Below are 17,220 nucleotides of genomic sequence, written 5' to 3'. Positions count from 1 at the left end.
GTCTTTGAAGTGCTCCTTATATTGTATCTGACTTGTTCCACTTCCAGGATTTTGAGGTTCTATTTGTCTTTGATCTCTCGCTAGCCATTCCCCAGCCGTTCTTTCATCCTTGCCTTCTAGCTGCCCTCAGCATAACACCGCAGCCTAATCTTAGAAAAGGGAAAATCTTTTATGTCAAAGGCTTTGGTGATTTTCTGTTGTAGGTCACCCTGGAAATATCTTTACTCTTTCTCCATGTGGGAATCCCTCCTTTCTTGAACTCTAGAGGTCCTCCTGGGTTCCATCTGTTCTAACGTTGCCCTTGAGAGAGAAGAAAGCATTAAGAAAGCATTGCATCTTTTCAATTTACATGGTGCCGATTCCTTTTTCATTCAGACGAAAGGTTATTTCCTTCAGTCAACCTTTTATCCTTGAAACAATGGGGAGAAAAGCCATATTAGCTTTATAATTGAGTTAACACTTATCAGAAGGGACTAGTTAGGTTTGCCAGTCCTTTGTCTCCTTCTACTTATGTACAACTAGATTTTTTCTGCACTACAGCAAACTTTGCTTTCGGATTCACAGATGATAGTGGCTACATGCTTTCTCGTCTATTTCTCACACTCTAATACATAATACACTGTGTGCATTAAATTGGCGCGCACTTCTGTCTCTCACTCGCTGTCTCTCTTGCTTATTCTTTTTAAACAGATGTGCTTCAGTTGCTACTTTTATTCATATGAAACTTCAGCAGGCAGGAAGAGAAAGCTGCACAACTTCCTCCTGTGCTGAACCTTTTCAATATGATTTTGTTTTTGATATAATAGTAAACTGCCAAAACATGCGATGTGCTCACTTTTCAACTTAAGCAAAACACTGTCATACAAAATAATCATCAATAATATTTAGAGAGATGGCTCTTTTAGTTTACAGGTAATAATTGCTTTCTCCTATTAGGCCTAGTGTCCAAAGACTGTCTGTAGGTTAATGTAATTCTCTGAAGAATTAGAAACAAAATGTAGAAACAAACCTAAGATCGAATGGCACAGAGTACAGAAAGCATCTTGTAGAGAGCTTAGCAAGTAGGAGGTGCTCAGTAAATGTGACTTCCCTTTCCTGAGCCCCTTCTTTCTCAATTTTCATACTTAAAATTAGAACAAGGAAAATTAAATTCAAATTTAAGTATTCCCTTTTAGGACATGATCATCAGTAAAGTGTGTGATAAATATCTGGAAACATTAATAAGGATATTTCCTTCTGGGGAAGAAAAGGAAGTAGAAGCTGACTTCAGAATGATCTGTATATTTAAGTTTAATGAAATAACATTTGGGAAATATTGAGAATACTGCCAGGTACCTGGTAAGCAGTAAGTCAGTAACCACCAGTAAGTTAAAAAAAAAAAAAAAAAAAAAAATTGCTCTAAAGAAATCTATCTCAAAAAAAAAAAATAAGGTCCTGCCAAATCTGAAAATAAAATATTAAATAGATAGGCACACGAAACGATAAATCTCCATTTGTATGCTATAAAAATATCAAGGATATTAAGTTCCAACTTGAATGTGTCTGCCTAATAACCCACACATTTTCAAATTTCTTAAAGAAATATAAGATCTAAAATTTGATTTAGAAGTAAGTTTTTCATGTATGCAATTAGCTCTCAACAAACTTCCCAGCCTAGCCTGGTATTGGCTTAAATATTATCTTTAAATACTTTCGTCAGTATGTATCAAAACTAAACATATGCCACTAATTGATTCAACAGTGCATTACTTTTCCAAAACATTTCCACTTAAATTTCTAATTCATTAGTCTCTTTATGTATTTTACACAGTTTAAAAACCACGAACAACAAATACTGTTACGTTACACCATTCTTGCGTGTTTTAATAGCAAAGCTAGCAAGGAATAAGCTAGCATTTTTTTTGCTGGGGGTTTTTAGCAAGGAATATGTTAGGTGATAATATTAACTTCTTCCAAGTATACTTATAAATTCCTTCACAATTACTTTTGTAACAATATTTAAATTACTAGAGATATATGACAAAAGTTAGGATGGTCCCAATCCTGTTCAACCTTTTCAGAGGAGACATTAATTTGGATTTTGATATGGAATTTGTTGAATTCTCATCATGTGCCAGCAACTACACCAACCTCTTTACCTTCATCAACTCTCTATGTCAACACCCAAAGCAAAAATATTTTTCTATTTTTCCTCATTGGCCATCCCTTCTCAGTTTCTTTTTTCTGGTTCCTCCTCCCCACAGACCTCCAAATAGGGAGAGCCTCGGGGCTCAAACTTAGGTCTTCTACTTTCTCCATCTAAACATTCCCCTTACGCATCACATTCAGTCCCTCAGGTGAAATTCTATCTCTGCACAGTGATTCTCAAATGTTTGTCTCCAGTTGAGATGTTTCCAATGAGCTCCAGACTCTTACTTCCAACTGATCTGTTGACAGCTCTACTTGGATGTCTAATTAGAATGCAGACCTTAATATGGACAAAACAGGTTATCGTTATCCACCAAAACCAATGAGTAGTACCAACTTAGGTCTTTCCCATCCAGGTGCTCACGGGTAAAAAAAAAAAAAAAAAAACAAGTGTTTCTCTCTACCCTCTTTGTCCCTTTCATACGGCAACTTTTCTTGATTCCATATAAATCTATTCTTTCTCTCCATCTCCACTGCCAACACTTGGTCCATATTACCATTACTTTCTCCTCCCACCAATTCTAGCACTTTCTACCTGGTCTCCAAGCTTTACTCTCTTCTAATCTATTCTCAAGGCAGCCCAAAGTAGTCTCTTTAGAGTGTAGGTAAGATTAAGCCATTCTTTACTTTAAAATTCCAAGTAGCTTCTTCACATTGCATTTAGGGTGAAATCCAAATTCCTTCAATTTCCTTTAAGGCCTCCTGCTTATCTCTCCAGCCTTACTACATACCACTCAGCCTCTTGCACACCATGCTGCGGGCATCTGGTTTCCTTTCTGTGTCTCCAACCCTCTAATCTGTTTTTGCCACAGAGCCTTTACAAAGGGCCAAAGGCCTGTCCCTCTTTACATGACTCTTCACATTCTCTTCAACCAGTAAGTAGCTCAACGACACTTCTTCAAAGAGGCCTCTCTTAGTCACTGTCTAAAGGGGCATCTACCCCCGAGTCTGACCTGTCTCTATTATATGAAACTGTTCAATTTTCTTCATAGCACTTATAAAAAAAAAAGCACTTATAGATATCGGAAATTTTCTCATTTATTTATTTGTTTCCTTCTTTGTTAACTCTCCATACTAGTATATAAGCTTCAGACCTAATTTTTTTTTTAAGCCCATGAATAGGCACATAGTAAGTGTTCCATAAATAATTATTGAATTGATGAGTAAATTATCTCATTTAATCCTTACAAGCACCCTGTCACATAAACAACAAACATAGCTACTATTATTATCTATTCCCCTTTACATAAGAGAAAAATGGAGGTTTATGAAACATTTCTTCATGTTTCATGATTGACAAGCTCATAATGGAATCAAGGCAAGATTTCAGACTAACTTCTTAAGTACTTTAAAAGTAGAGCTTGGCTGGTTCCAAAATTTCTAATATTGCTTACATATTGAAATTACTTTCATCAGCTCCCTGACTCTCTTTGTTTTTGTTTTTGTTTTTTATCCCCACTCATAGTCAAACTCCAAATCAGCATCTTCTGTTTCACTTATTTTTCCTTAGCCATTACGTATCTGGTCATACCTAAGGTATCAATAAGTAAATTCAAAAAATAAAAATGTGAATCACTGAAGTGTAGAAATACTTAGGATTTTTCAGACATAAGCTAAGTTCTTATTTTAAAAACCAAAAGGATGCTTGGAAATCTATGTCTCTAAAAAAGTCAAAGTGGAATATCTGGCCTAAGTTATTTCATCGGCAGTCCACATTTATGATATTAACCAAACAATAAACATATTTTTCTTTAATTTCCCTGAAATCATAGACAATTTATCTGTGGAACGGTAGACCATAAAATAGCCTACTTGATTCATTTAACATCCCTCTAGAATGACTATGAAAAGACTATCTGGTATCTATACTTCCTGGAATAAAATGAGAACCTTGTGTGTTTTCCATGATCAAAGTGTTTAACAAAGGTCAAGTTACTTCCCTTGTACTTCAAAAACAAAAATCTAGATACTTTAGTGAATTATTCAATGGCTTTCACTTCATGTAATATCAAAAAACAAATTAGGTGAGGGAAAATCCATCCTTTCCATCATATCACTCAGCTAAGGTAGATGAAGCCCCGTACTTCGTTAATCTGCTTTTCAAGATAATTACAACACATCAGTTTTAATCAGCATTCATAGTAAAGACAAATTAATAAAAGATGTATTTTTTATTTTGATTTTGATAAGCTGAATTGGATCTTGCTAAAGACGGCATAGTGGTTAAGTGGTATGACTGCTAACCAAAAGGTCGGCATTTCAAACCCACCAGGTGCTCCTTGGAAACTCTATGGGGCGGTTCTACTCTGTCCTATAGGGTCGCTATGAGTTGGAATTAACTCAACAGCAACAGGTTTCTTTTTTGGGTTTTTTTAAGCAATGAAAATGGCTCAGCGTACGACAGTTCATGTAAGTAGCTAAATCAGATGGATAAGGCTTAAATGTACATTCTACACAAACGGCCTCTGAGAAACTACCAACTACCTTTCAGTGCTGGTATATTTGTCCACCATTATGTAGTTATGTCCTCAGTTATCAGGATATTAAACTGACCACTAAGGAAGCTGAATAACCCAGTGGAAAAAAGAACAGACCTAAAATCAGGAAAGCAAACAAGCTGCCATCAACTCCATTTCAACTTAAGCAACCTCAGATGTGTCAGAATAGAACTGTGCTCTACAGGGTTTTTGAAGTCAGATTTTTTTAAAGTAGATTGCCAGACCTTTCTTTTGAGGTGCCTCTAGGTGAACTCAAACCTCCAACCTTACAGTTAGCAGCTCAGCACATTAATTGTTTACACTTCCCAGGAACTCCACAATGAAATAAACACAGGTTGAAATTCAGTTCTCACCCTCAGCCCCTCATTCTTTATTAGATGATGGCTTTGGGAAAATTACAAGACAACCTGAGGCAGCGATGTTTATTTTTCTCATTTTTTTTTTTTTAATAAAAATGGAAGGCAGTATCAGTTTGTATGTTCTATTGGTATAAAATTTAAATTAGGTTGTAACATAAGACAGTGCGAAATATTTAATGTAGTAGAAATCAATGATTCATTATTATCTTACAGGAAAGGCCTTGGAGGGTAAAAGTTGTTAAGAACATTGCATGCAGTCTCTCCTTCATGTGCGTACATAAACATTACCTTAGAATAAGAGGAAAGAATTTTGAGAAAATGTTGCAGCATTAAGTTCTGAGTTGGTCTTTATTTAAATGTTTATCATTACTTTTGGATATGAATTGAATACTATGGAATATTTAAAGTAAATATTTTAGACATAGAGTGCCAGTAGCCAATTTAGTGATTTTTTTTTAGCTGCACCATGAAGGCCAGCATGCAGTAATAACTGGTGAAAGTCACAGGGTGTTTTGTGTTGGGTTGTATAAGCATCACATAAATCAATCATTAATCAATGAGTATTTACAAATGCTTGGCACTGGTTTTGAATTGCTTTTTTTTTACTTCATTTATGGCTTAAAAATCTCTTAAACTCCGTGCAAACAGAAAATCTAGCAGCCTGTATTCTAGTCTAAAAGGCCACTATAAAAAGTCAAGGGTTCGCTTGTTTGGTATGTATGTCTGTGTGTGTTAACATTTCTCACCAAATAAATCTTGTTTTCTTGTTTTTTTCCAGAATAAATCACAAAATAAACAAGCAAAGAAGGATCAGGACTATTGGCTAGTCCCTCTTCTAGTCTATAGCCTTCCTTTAGGAGTTATTTAATAATCTATACAATTCAGTCATAGCTCCAGAACCTTGACAGCTGAGAAGCCTTGTGGAACGGAAGAAATCTGGTTGGAATCAGGGACTGCAGGCAGTCTTGTGAGAATATGGTTTTTACTTTTATTACCTCTCTGACCGTTTTCTTTTTTATCTTCTTCCCTCATATCATCATCTATACTCATAGCCAAAACTCTAACTGGTTTATCCACTTCACTTATTTTTTCTTAGTTGTTATATATCTCTAAGTCATACATAAGTATCAATCAGTATATTCAAAAAAATTTTTTTTGCATCATTCAAAAGTGTATATGTTATAGATTAAAAATAGTGATCTTTTAAATTTATACTGAACAAAAGATTTAGAAAAACCAACAGTTATCTGCAGTCAGGCATATCACTTTGGCGGGTGAAGCTTTGGGGTACTGATAGATATTTGGGGAGAGCTAAAACCCTATCTCTAAGCAGCTACTGCCCCAGTAAGATTATAGACTTCATAAGGACAGGCACAGGATATGGTATTCCCAGCCCACAGTACAGGGTCAAAAAAAACTAAAAGACTAGTAAAATATTTGTTCATCAAAGGAATTAATAAATAACGAATAAATAAGTAAACTTGACTGACCTGGGGAGATGAAATACACAGGAAGTCTCTAGGTCTTGGGTACTGGAAATCTGTGAAATTTTTGTTTTCCCCTTTAGTCAATTCTATATTTCACAAACTGCCTAGAATAATCCAGGTTTACTTTGAAAAAAATTAGGATGTATAATTTTGTGACAGCATTTAATTGAGAGAGGGATAGAGAGAATGGATAGCAAGAACCCTAAACAATTTTCTTCTTTCTTCCCTTTACTGGAATTTTCCAAATTTTCTATCATGTAGAACATTTTGCCATAAATAATTCACTTAAATAACAAGAATAAAAAAAGATAGAATAAAAACTGTTTTGATGAGTTAAGTCCAATGCTTTCTATATGCAGGGTCAGGCTGCACTAACAGACCATCTGTTCATTCAGCAAACATTTACTGAGCACTCGCAAGCACTGATGTAGAAGTAGAGACCCAGTGGTAACCCCCAAGAGCTCAGCTACTACCACGAAGAGCAGACAAAGAGAAGTCATAGGATTGTCCAGGAAGAACGCCCATCCAGGTGTAAAAGGGGTGGGAGGGCAGGTGATGTGCAGGTGGGCTGCCCAGAGGAAGTAGCCTCTGAATTAAAATTTGAAAACAATTGCCATTTTCCCAATTGAGAAAAGGTGTGGAAGGAAGAAAAAACGGCATGGCCAAAAGTTTGGAGATAGGAAAATAATATATTTTTAGGGAAATGCAAGTTACAAGAAGAATATATAGTATGTGTCCCAATGTGGCTGAAGATACAGCTAGAGAAATCTGGAGGGATTAAATTGTGTGCCATGCTAGTAAATTTTATTTTCCAGTAGCTTTTATGTTTCTTCAATGCGCAGAGACCAAAGTCAGAGAATTAGACCCCTTATCTTGACCCCACCCATCATTTTACATTGAGAACATTTTATACTTAATGCGCTCTTTACTTTTTGCTGTACTAATGAATAGGAAATTGGCACAAAGTGTGTAAGCTAATTGGAAGAACACGCAAATGGCTAAGAAATTAAAGCATAGCAATTCTAGGCTACCCAGCAATGCAAGAATTGTTTTTAAATTTCCCATTGGCTACCTGAAATATATAATTAAAATTCTCAGTCTCAAAAACCTCAAAATGAATGTGGCTGAAAGTGCTTTCAATTTCAGAATAAATGTTACTAATAGAAATTATTGACATGATGTAAATTTGAAAATAGCTAATGCTGCCAATATAAAATTTGACATAAGTTAAATACCAACTAAAGACTTACATTATACGTAACATGGAAATGCAAGAAAATAATACTGGCAACGTCCAAAACTATATACAGGATATGCTTCTTCTGGTTACAATTTGATAAAAGAATTAAAAAGTTTTTGAAAAAGATAGATCTGTACTACTTCAGAAGGGAAATAACAGAAAAATAAAGACCACAAAGGGAAATTTTTAAAGCTGAAAGCTATAAGCAGTAAAATCTGATGTAAATAAAAATTGATTCATGAATCTAATAAAATAATTGCAAAACTTAAATGAAAATGGATGTTGTTGAAGATTAGCTCAGTAAAGTAAAATGGAAAAGTTGGTAATGATTTATTTAGACTATATAATAAAAATGCTCAGAGGATGAAATTGGCTTGACGTAGTTTGTCCTGTTACATTAATCCCCAAGGAAAATTCATAAATGTTGGTATATTCTAATTAAAAGTTTGTTTTTGTAATAATTGAGTCAAAATATCCTTGGAATCAAAACCATGGGATCAGAATATTCTCTACCGCAGAGGGAGCCATCAAAGGAGGGATGTACAAAGGTGAGTTTTGCCTTTTATAGAGATTATCCTGGTGCTGGTAGGTATGGACACAGTAGGAAGAGAAGGCTGTTAATTAGAACTTCTAGACAGGAATTACAGAAGGGGGTGGATTTACAAATGATTTTGAAGTTGGTATCCAGAGTAGCCTGAAAATCCCTAAAGTAGAGGATGCGGAGTTAAATGGATTCAAAGGCCTATAAGGGTATACTTCTCTGCCATAAAACCTTAATCAATCCCTGTATCACCTAACAGAGTCTCTGAAGGGAAGAGATGTGGTTGAGAATCACATTTCAATGGTAAGAAGCTATGGGCTGTGACTTCATGGAGTGGTATAAATGAAATTTAAAACTTTGCGGAGTTTCTCATAGGTTTCAAAGCACTTTCACATTCTCATGTTTATTACTGACAATAATACTCTGTTGATTAGGAAACTGTGTCTCATGCAAAATGACTTGGATCAAGATTGCATAATTCATAGGATAACATTTCCAAAATATTTCTCACCCCAAACAGTGGTATTTCCCAACTAAGAACCGCTTCTGCCTCATTTCTTATGGATTCTTAACTTATTTATAAATATATATATATGCATACACAGATATACATATATCAATAAACAAATTATTGTCTTTGTTTTTTCCTTAAGTGGAGCTATCTTGAAAGGTAGTGGCCACACAGTATTGTCATGATATCATCTATTAGCATCATTGTTAATTTATATGGTTTTCTCTAAGCTATTTTCTTGAATATCAGGAGAATTATGTTTTCTAATTACACAATATAGAGTTTCTTCTTGACTATCAGTGATTTCTATTGAGTTGGCTTTACCCATTGTTTCTGCGCTAATATATGTGAGTGGGGTGCTGGCTCGCCCTCAGCTCCTGCCTTCTACTCAGCATCAGCAGATTGCTTTTTTGGAGGGGCCATGATTTTCTTCCAGTTGCTCATACTTTGGGTTGGAAGCAACTTTCTCAATATCTCAGTGGTGAACATTTTCACCTGGGTATAATTAAAATGCAGCTATAACTTTATCACAAATGTAATTTATTTAGGAGAAAGTAAATTTCAGTACAGCGACTTTTCACTTCCAACATTTATTGTCTCATTTTCAGCAGGAAAAAAAATGCTTAAACTTTAAACACTGTTTAGTTGTCGTTGTTGGTTGCTGTCACGTCAGTTAGGACTCCTGGCAACCCCACGTGTGCAGAGGAGGACTGCTCCAAAGGGTTTTCAAGGCCATGACCTTTTCGAAGCAGACCACCAGGCCTTTCTTCCGAGGAGTCTCTGGGTTGGGTTCTAACCACCAACCTTTTAGGTTAATAGTTAAGTGCTTAACCTTCTGTGCCACCCAGGGACCTCCCTTTATAGCTAAGCACCATAAAATGTATTAACGTTTGTTTGAGATTGAGTCTTCAGTGAAGAATCTAATAAATACTTTGAAAGCCCTTCTGGTTATCTTTTCAGAAATGAATCCATTGAAGGTCCCATGAATTGTCATGGAAGATGCTTGCTTATTTGACTAATCCAGGCATTATGCTTGTCATGCCTGAAAGGACAGGAAGGTTTTTATTTTGTTTCATTTTGTTTTCCTGTTTTCATTGTGATTCCTGAATACACAGGGCTCTGCTTATAATAGCCACTCCCCAGACTCTTTTGATAGACTGAAATGGAAGTGGCACATTGGAACATAAACAGGAATGTCAATTAAAAGTAAAGGTGTTAGACAAAAATTACATGTTTTTTAATCTAAATATTGGTTAAAAAAAAAATATTGGTTAGGGCTATATAAACAAAATCCAATGATTACCCTAATTTTTATTTTTAAGATATTTGTGGATTACGTAAAGAAGGATATTACATCAGTGCTAAATGAATGGCCTGTAATATTTTATTTACTTTTCACCCTATATCATTCCCTACAGAGAGTTATCTTTGAGTATGTAAAAGTCATACCACTAATCCTCTGATAACAGGCAACTGGTATAGAGTGGCAATGAGTTGGAATCGACTTGATAGGAATGAATTTGGGTTTTTTGTTTTTTGTTTTTTTTTAATGGGGTTGGGTATCTAGTACCGACAAAGTGATTTAGACTAAACTGCAATTAAACTTAAACTGAGATTAAGTTAAATTTCCATTCCTATTTTCCCCCGTGTAAATACTCTCATAGATTTATAAGATGACTGGAAAAAACAAAGGTCTGTGGTGATGATAAATTCTTACTCTGTGCAAAGTTGGCTTACTTTGCATAGGATCTGAGCATGAAACCTTGCCCTCATTAACACTGTGTTTTTGCCAACAGAATTAATCAACTGGACTACAAATCAAGGCTCTTTACCTACTCAGACTGAAATTCATTATCACGGCTCCATCACGTTATTAGTCAGAAACAATTCCCAGACTCTCTACAAACTTCCTGTGTGCTCATAATGGTAATACAGCCAATGTGCTTGCTGAACAGTCCCCACAACACTGCTATAAGTGCCCGAACCAGCACTTGCAAAGAACTGGACCTGACTCCTTTACTGCTATCCCCATTCTTTATTTTCTTTCTGTGAGCATCTGTATCAAGGACAAAACTGACCCACCAAATGCCATTAGCAAGAATGTGCAAACAGCAGATCAAGGCAAATTTAGAGAAAACATTCTTGCAGCATGCATTTTTTGGAAGTCAGGAGAACCATTGTAGGCAAGAGGTGAAATAAAGAGATGAAAAAAGGAGATTAAAAACGAGAGGATGACGCCTGTGAAGATCTAGGTCCAAAATAAATGTAATTAATCTTGATAAAATTGTCCTACTGCTTCCATTCTCCCACTTTGCGTCTGGCTACTTTTTTGGTCTCGTATTTTTCCATCTTTCTAGCCTCCCTCTCTGAATTTTTCTCCTCCTTCTCTTCCTTCTCCTCTATCACCATAAGCTGAAGTTTTATCAAAAAACGTTCATTACTCATTCTGTGCTTTGTCATAAATTAGGTACAAGAGACACACAAAAAAAGCATAAGACATAGTTTCTACTTTCATGTAGGTTAGAACGACAGGAAATGCATTGACAGCTTCATAATAACAATATAATAAAAAAAAAAAAAAGTAATACCAAAAAAATAGATGATTGAAATAGTATGTGAAAAATGCCAAAGAAAGGTGGTAAAAAGTGTTCAATTTCAGTAGGGAAATTTTGGGTCAGTGTGATGGAAGAGGGCATCAGAGAGGAGACAGGGTGTGTGCAGAGCCTTGAAGGCCTTGAGGAAGTGTAGAGAAACCAGGTGCTGAGTTTCTCTCTTGCTTGTTTGTTCTCTTTCAGTCAATCATAAAAGAAAAAAAAAAAAAAACTTTCCCCACAGGCTTCAGGCCTGCCTCTTTGGTGGGCCCAATGCTCTTGCCAAGACTGTAGAACTTATACCAAAGGCAATAATGAGATATCAGATTTTTTTCCCCCCTTTTATTTCTTTTAAAGCTACAAAGCATAAAAAGAAAGGGAAGAGACTTCATATTGATTAGGAAACTATTACAATAGTCCAAATGAAAGATGAAAAGTACATGAATTAAGGTGATAGCAATGGAGATAAAGAAAGGGGATAAACATTTTAGGTATAGGGAATTGGAAGTATTAAATTGTTTGGATTTAGAAAAGAAGATGAGTTCCAAGGGATGAGCCTGGAAATATAGAATCCGGGTTATCAATACATAGTAGGTGTTGGTAGTAATAGGAACCCAGAATATAGAGAATAAGAAAAAACCTGGCCAAGGACTGAAGCTCATAGAGCTCCAGTGCTTAAAGCTAGACAGACTTTGGAGAACCAATAGGTTGTTGTTGAATGCCATCAAGTCCATTCTGACTCATAGCAACCCCATATGACAGAGTACAACTGCCACATATGATCTTCTTGGCTGTAATCTTTATGGAAGCAGATTGCCAGGTCTTTCTCCTGAAGAACCACTTGGTGGGTTTGAACTGCTGACCTTTTGGTTAGCAGCTGAATGCTTCACCGTCTGCACCGCCAGAGCTTTTTTGGAGAAAGAGTACATACGTATATATTTGATCTCTAGTGTAAAATATATATATTCCTCTACTAGTTAATTGTCACTGGTGAAGGGATATCAAATAGCCCCAAACAGAGATGAGACCTAGCTAAGCTAACCACTCTGCTCCTATGCATCATTAAAGAAAGAGCAAAAGAGGAAGAGGACAAGCAAGTCCCCACCCCCACCTTCCCTTTCTTCCAACAAAAATGCATTTCAAATTCCAACAATGATAATAGTCACAGGTAGCTTTTAATTAGGAAAGGATTTCCCCCCAAAATCAGCAAATAATCAGTCACCTCCACAAAATCTCCAAATAGTAGAGTGTTAGAAATTAAGAGGATTACTTAACAAATTAATAATTTCTGTTGAATGCCGGTGATGTGCAAGACAGAGTACGTGTTTGTTGCACGAGATATTCCTTTTTAAGGTAGTTGGAAAAAATGAAGACTTATTTCCAGGAAATGAATCTTAACTGCTATGTTGGAGTGATAGATTTACCTGACATTACACCTTTGTAAGAGACAGGGAACACTCACTCATAGCCGAATTTTCCAAACCACCATTGTCCCGTAGGCTTATTTAGAAATTTTAAACAATGTCTTGGTTTCCAGTTGTCATGGCAAAGGGGCAGAGAGTAAGAAGATTGTGAATTTTTGCATAAAACTGAACCAAGCATTGTTGCCATGGCAAAGCTTAACTTTGACCTTGTACATACTTGTATTTTAGATATTAAATAAAACATCTGAACCACGCACATGTTTATCTCTCGCTATTTTAGACTGTATTTCTTTAGCCTTTAGGTATACAACAAAAATTTTGCTATGCTAAAGTTTGATACATTCTGTAGATACTAAATTCAGTTGTAACACATTAAAATAAAACATACAATCCAATTCGTGTATTGCTAATAAAGAAAAACGTATAGTTTAAAACATCAATAACCTCGCAAATTATGCATTGAACCATAACATGTCTCTGAGAACTTAAAAGTATAATGAACAATAATGGCAGACTCAAGTGCATATGTTTACATGTGTTCTCCAGAAATAGACATATTTCAGGAAGACTCTCAATGCCTTTTAGAAAGTTTTCTCTCCATATCTATGAGAGTAATCAAAGATAAATTCGACCTTTCAAAAGAAATCTACGTATATGTATCCAGTTCTCTATTGTATAAATTATTCAGGGGAGCTGACTTAAGGACTTCTAGATTCTATCATGTTTGTATTTTGATTATGAATTAAAAGATGTTTCTCATGACAAAAACACTTTTAATACGCTGAGTTGAAATTTTTTATGGTGATTTGCTGTGTGGCCTACAAAAGATTTCAGTATTTCTTCATGCTCATGTAGAAATGTTTTGCAACAGTTCCTGAGTGGGAATTTCTAAGGGAAACCAACCCTGATTTATGATAATACACATATACGACCTCATTTAAATTAGTATTTAATTAGTATTCTTTATAATTGGGTTTTGATTAGGATAATTACATGGCAATTTGATAAACATTTTCTGTACTAAGACAAAAGGCTGTTTCTATGTAGTTTTTTTTTTTTTAATCCACCTTTACAGGGGGGAAAAATTTTTCAGACTCCTTTTCTTTCCACTCTCCTTGGCTACCTAAAATATCATCGATGATGTAACATGCTCGGGAGGTGTTTCAGAGAAACGGAGAGCAGTGGGAAGTATAAAAAATGATTTCAAAGTTAATACCCTTAAGCAAGATTTTAAAAAATCATTCTTTTCTATTTCCATTTTTTTTTCTTTCCCATCTGGTGACTGGTGTAGAATTTCTAAAAGAATACCATTTTTAATATCCTTTCAACTAAAAACAAAGGTTTTTAGATATGTCATAAGGAGAAATACTAAATATCAATTTACTATTTCCATTTAATAATCAACTGAACTGAACTCATGATCCAATCAAAAAATTGTTCAAGAAATGTCCATCAAATAGACCATAAGTGTGCAAAGGTCTCAAACTTACATAGGTACCCAAGGCCCAACTAGCTACATTTTCCTGTAGAACACAATGTTTGCATGATTCTTTAAGTTTAAATATTTTTCTCTCCTCAAGCTCTGATATTTACCCATCACCCAGGAAGGGCGGTGGCCCCACGAGAATTACTAAAGCAAAAATTTATTAACGTTTTTAACAAGGAACTACAAACTTGATTTAAAATATGTTCTGTGGAAAGACTTTGCAGAAAGTTAATATTTCATTACAACCCCAAGTATATTATTTTGAACAATCATATAATTACCTATTCAATAAAATATTTTCACTAGCAATCAAATTTTGAGGAAGCAAACTCCTGGTCCGAAGAAAGGGAGTGGTTTACATGCAAGCAAAGCCATTTTATGACTTTAAAATTTTTTTATAACTTATGCATTTTGGGTTGAAAAGATAAAAGTGTACCTACTTAGTCATTAAAAAATTCCTCAGCGTTGCATAAACCAACTATTCATGTCATGTGGGGGCTTAAGTAACTAATGCTGCTTTTGCAATATCTTTGACCCGTTTATAAACAAATATACATAGGGAAAAAGCTTTACTTTTAAGTAGCAATTTTCCCTAATATTCATGCTTTTAAAAAACAGAAAAAAAATGTTCTGTCACGTAACAAGCCAGGTCTTGCAGAACTGGTCTTCCTCACTTCCAGCCACCAACACTGACTTTTTTTTTTTTTTTAATATTTTCTATTTTCAACCAGTGTTCCTCCAAAAAGGAAAAAAAATCATAATAATTAAGAAAATATTAATATCCTTCGCCTTACCTGTCACAAGCACTCCCATGTCCAGAAAGGCAAAACCAAATGCCAAAAGTTTAAGCCACAAATACATGGTCATATCTGGAAATCAGCCGTACCCTTATGAAACAGCATGCGTCCTTCTGGAAGGCAAAATAATGGTTATCTCTGTAAAAGTTTTTCCCTGTAAAACCGAATCAAAAATAAAAGAACTAAATGCATACTCTTGACTGTTGTCTTATCAGACGGGGAGCAATTTCCTCCTCTGTCAGCCTACGAGCAAACCACTCGCTGGCTACATGTATGAGGTGATGATGTCAGATTCAGTTTTACCAACTTCTCCAAAAATACTGTAAAGGGTCCTCTTTGCAGGAAGTCAAGAGAGTTGTTCAAAGGCAGTGCAATGGCCTCCTACTTCCTTAATTCAAGTAATTAGACTAAATTAGTAGACTTTTAAAAAGATTTTCCCCTCAAGAAACAGGTTTTTCAAACTGTCCAAATAATACTACTTTACAATATTCACTGCAACTTTCTTTTTTAAATCAGATCCCCCCTACAGTAATTAAATAATATTTTTACCTAATAGATGATGAAGCAGATACGTAACTACATGGGACTGGAAAGATGATACAGTAACTGAACGAGTAGGCAATACTCTGTGGGATCCATTGAGAACGTCAGAATGAACGAATGAGCCACTACCTATCCGGTTATTGTTGGCAACCAGTATCACTCACCGTTAGGGCATTCAAAACCTAGCAATACGACCGTTCTAGAAGTCAAATCCACTTCCTATGCAAAAGCACTCTCAGAGAGCTTTACAAGTTTGCCCCAGATCTTTCATAGGTGTCCTTGGTGGGTCTAGGAATGGAATCAGACTGTCTCTTCTGCTACAGCAAATCTTGCTTCAAAAATTAATACTTCTGTGGCTCAAGATATTCTTAGTGCTGTTGATGAGGGAAAGAAGAGCTGTGTTTTACAAAATTTAAGCTTTTTTTTTTTTTTTTGTAGTGGGGGCAATACTTTCCCAACTGTTTTGATAAATAAGACAACAAATTAATATACAATATTCTTCATGATTCAGTTGATAGTCTTAGTAAGTCCACCAATTAAGAAAAAAATACTCACTGGCAAAAAGTTATTATGCAATCAGAAATGCAATTACGTGAATTTGTATCATCATGGTAGTCTCTATCTGCTTTTAAAAAATAACACTGCATAATGAACCACAACTATCACAACCTTACCAGACTTAGTCCAGCACAACCAGGTGGTACCTGGTTGCCACCACTGACTGCTCTGACAGGGATCACAACAGAGGGTCCCGGCCAGAGCAGGAGAAAAACAAAGAACAAAATTCAAACTCACAAAAAGAGACCAGGCTTACTGGTTTGACAGAGACTGGAGAAATCCTGAGGGCATGGCCCCCGGACACCCTTATAGCTCAGAAATGAAGCCATTCCTGAGGTTCAAACTTCAGCCAAAGATTAGACAGGCCCATAAAACAAACAATTATACACATAGTTCAACAGTGTATACAAGACTAAATGGACACATCAGCCCAGAGGCAAGGGCAAGAAGACAGGAGAGGCCAGAAAAGCTGGACGAATGGAAATGGGGAACCCAAGGTCAGTAAGTGCCGACATGTCATGGGGTTGGCAACCAATGTCACAAAACAATATGTTTATTAATTGTTTAATGAGAAACTAATTTGCTCTGTTAACTTTCACCTAAAGCACAATAATAATAATAAATTGTATGCATATACTATGCAATATTTATTTGAGAATGCTTGCTGGACTTATAGACAGATCCCTTGCAGTAACTCTGCAATTCCTGGTTAGAAACCACTATTGTAAGATTCTTGTATTTAAGTAAATAAATCTTTTGGATCTTATAGACTGATTGGCTGCTAGAAACTACAGAGCCAAATTTGCACACACCCTTTCTGAAAATGGAAATAATCTGGGTAATAACCTTATATTAAGATTGTTGCCGTAATTATGATTATTATTATTATCATAGCTTATTTTGGGGCTCTTACCATGGGTAGGAACTATGTTTAGCACTTCTTATGTACTATCTAATTTAGTACAACGACCCTTGAGATAATTAATGTGATTATCCCC

General features: G+C 35.5%; 1 protein-coding gene across 7 annotated transcripts in view; it reads right to left on the bottom strand.

Annotated features, from left to right (window-relative positions):
- The window catches only part of PTPRC (protein tyrosine phosphatase receptor type C), a 137,409-nt gene extending 121,670 nt beyond the window's left edge, over positions 1-15,739 (bottom strand). For 4 of the 7 annotated variants that reach the window (XM_049857679.1, XM_049857683.1, XM_049857681.1 and 1 more), the window contains exons 1-2: positions 15,316-15,426; positions 15,119-15,234 (exon numbers count right to left, since the gene is read on the bottom strand). In XM_049857679.1, the coding sequence (XP_049713636.1) occupies positions 15,119-15,191 (73 nt within the window). In that variant the 5' untranslated portion in view covers positions 15,192-15,234; positions 15,316-15,426. Of the gene's footprint in view, positions 1-15,118; positions 15,235-15,315; positions 15,427-15,670 lie in introns of those variants that run through there. The other 3 variants (XM_049857687.1, XM_049857689.1, XM_049857680.1) reach the window with 2 other exon arrangements.
- Between the last annotated feature and the right edge of the window lie 1,481 nt (positions 15,740-17,220).

Source organism: Elephas maximus, chromosome 18 (genome assembly GCF_024166365.1).
Source record: "Elephas maximus indicus isolate mEleMax1 chromosome 18, mEleMax1 primary haplotype, whole genome shotgun sequence".
Classification (NCBI taxonomy): Eukaryota; Metazoa; Chordata; class Mammalia; order Proboscidea; family Elephantidae; genus Elephas; species Elephas maximus.
The sequence above is the reverse complement of the archived record's forward strand: the minus strand, read 5'-3'. Positions and strand labels throughout refer to the sequence as shown.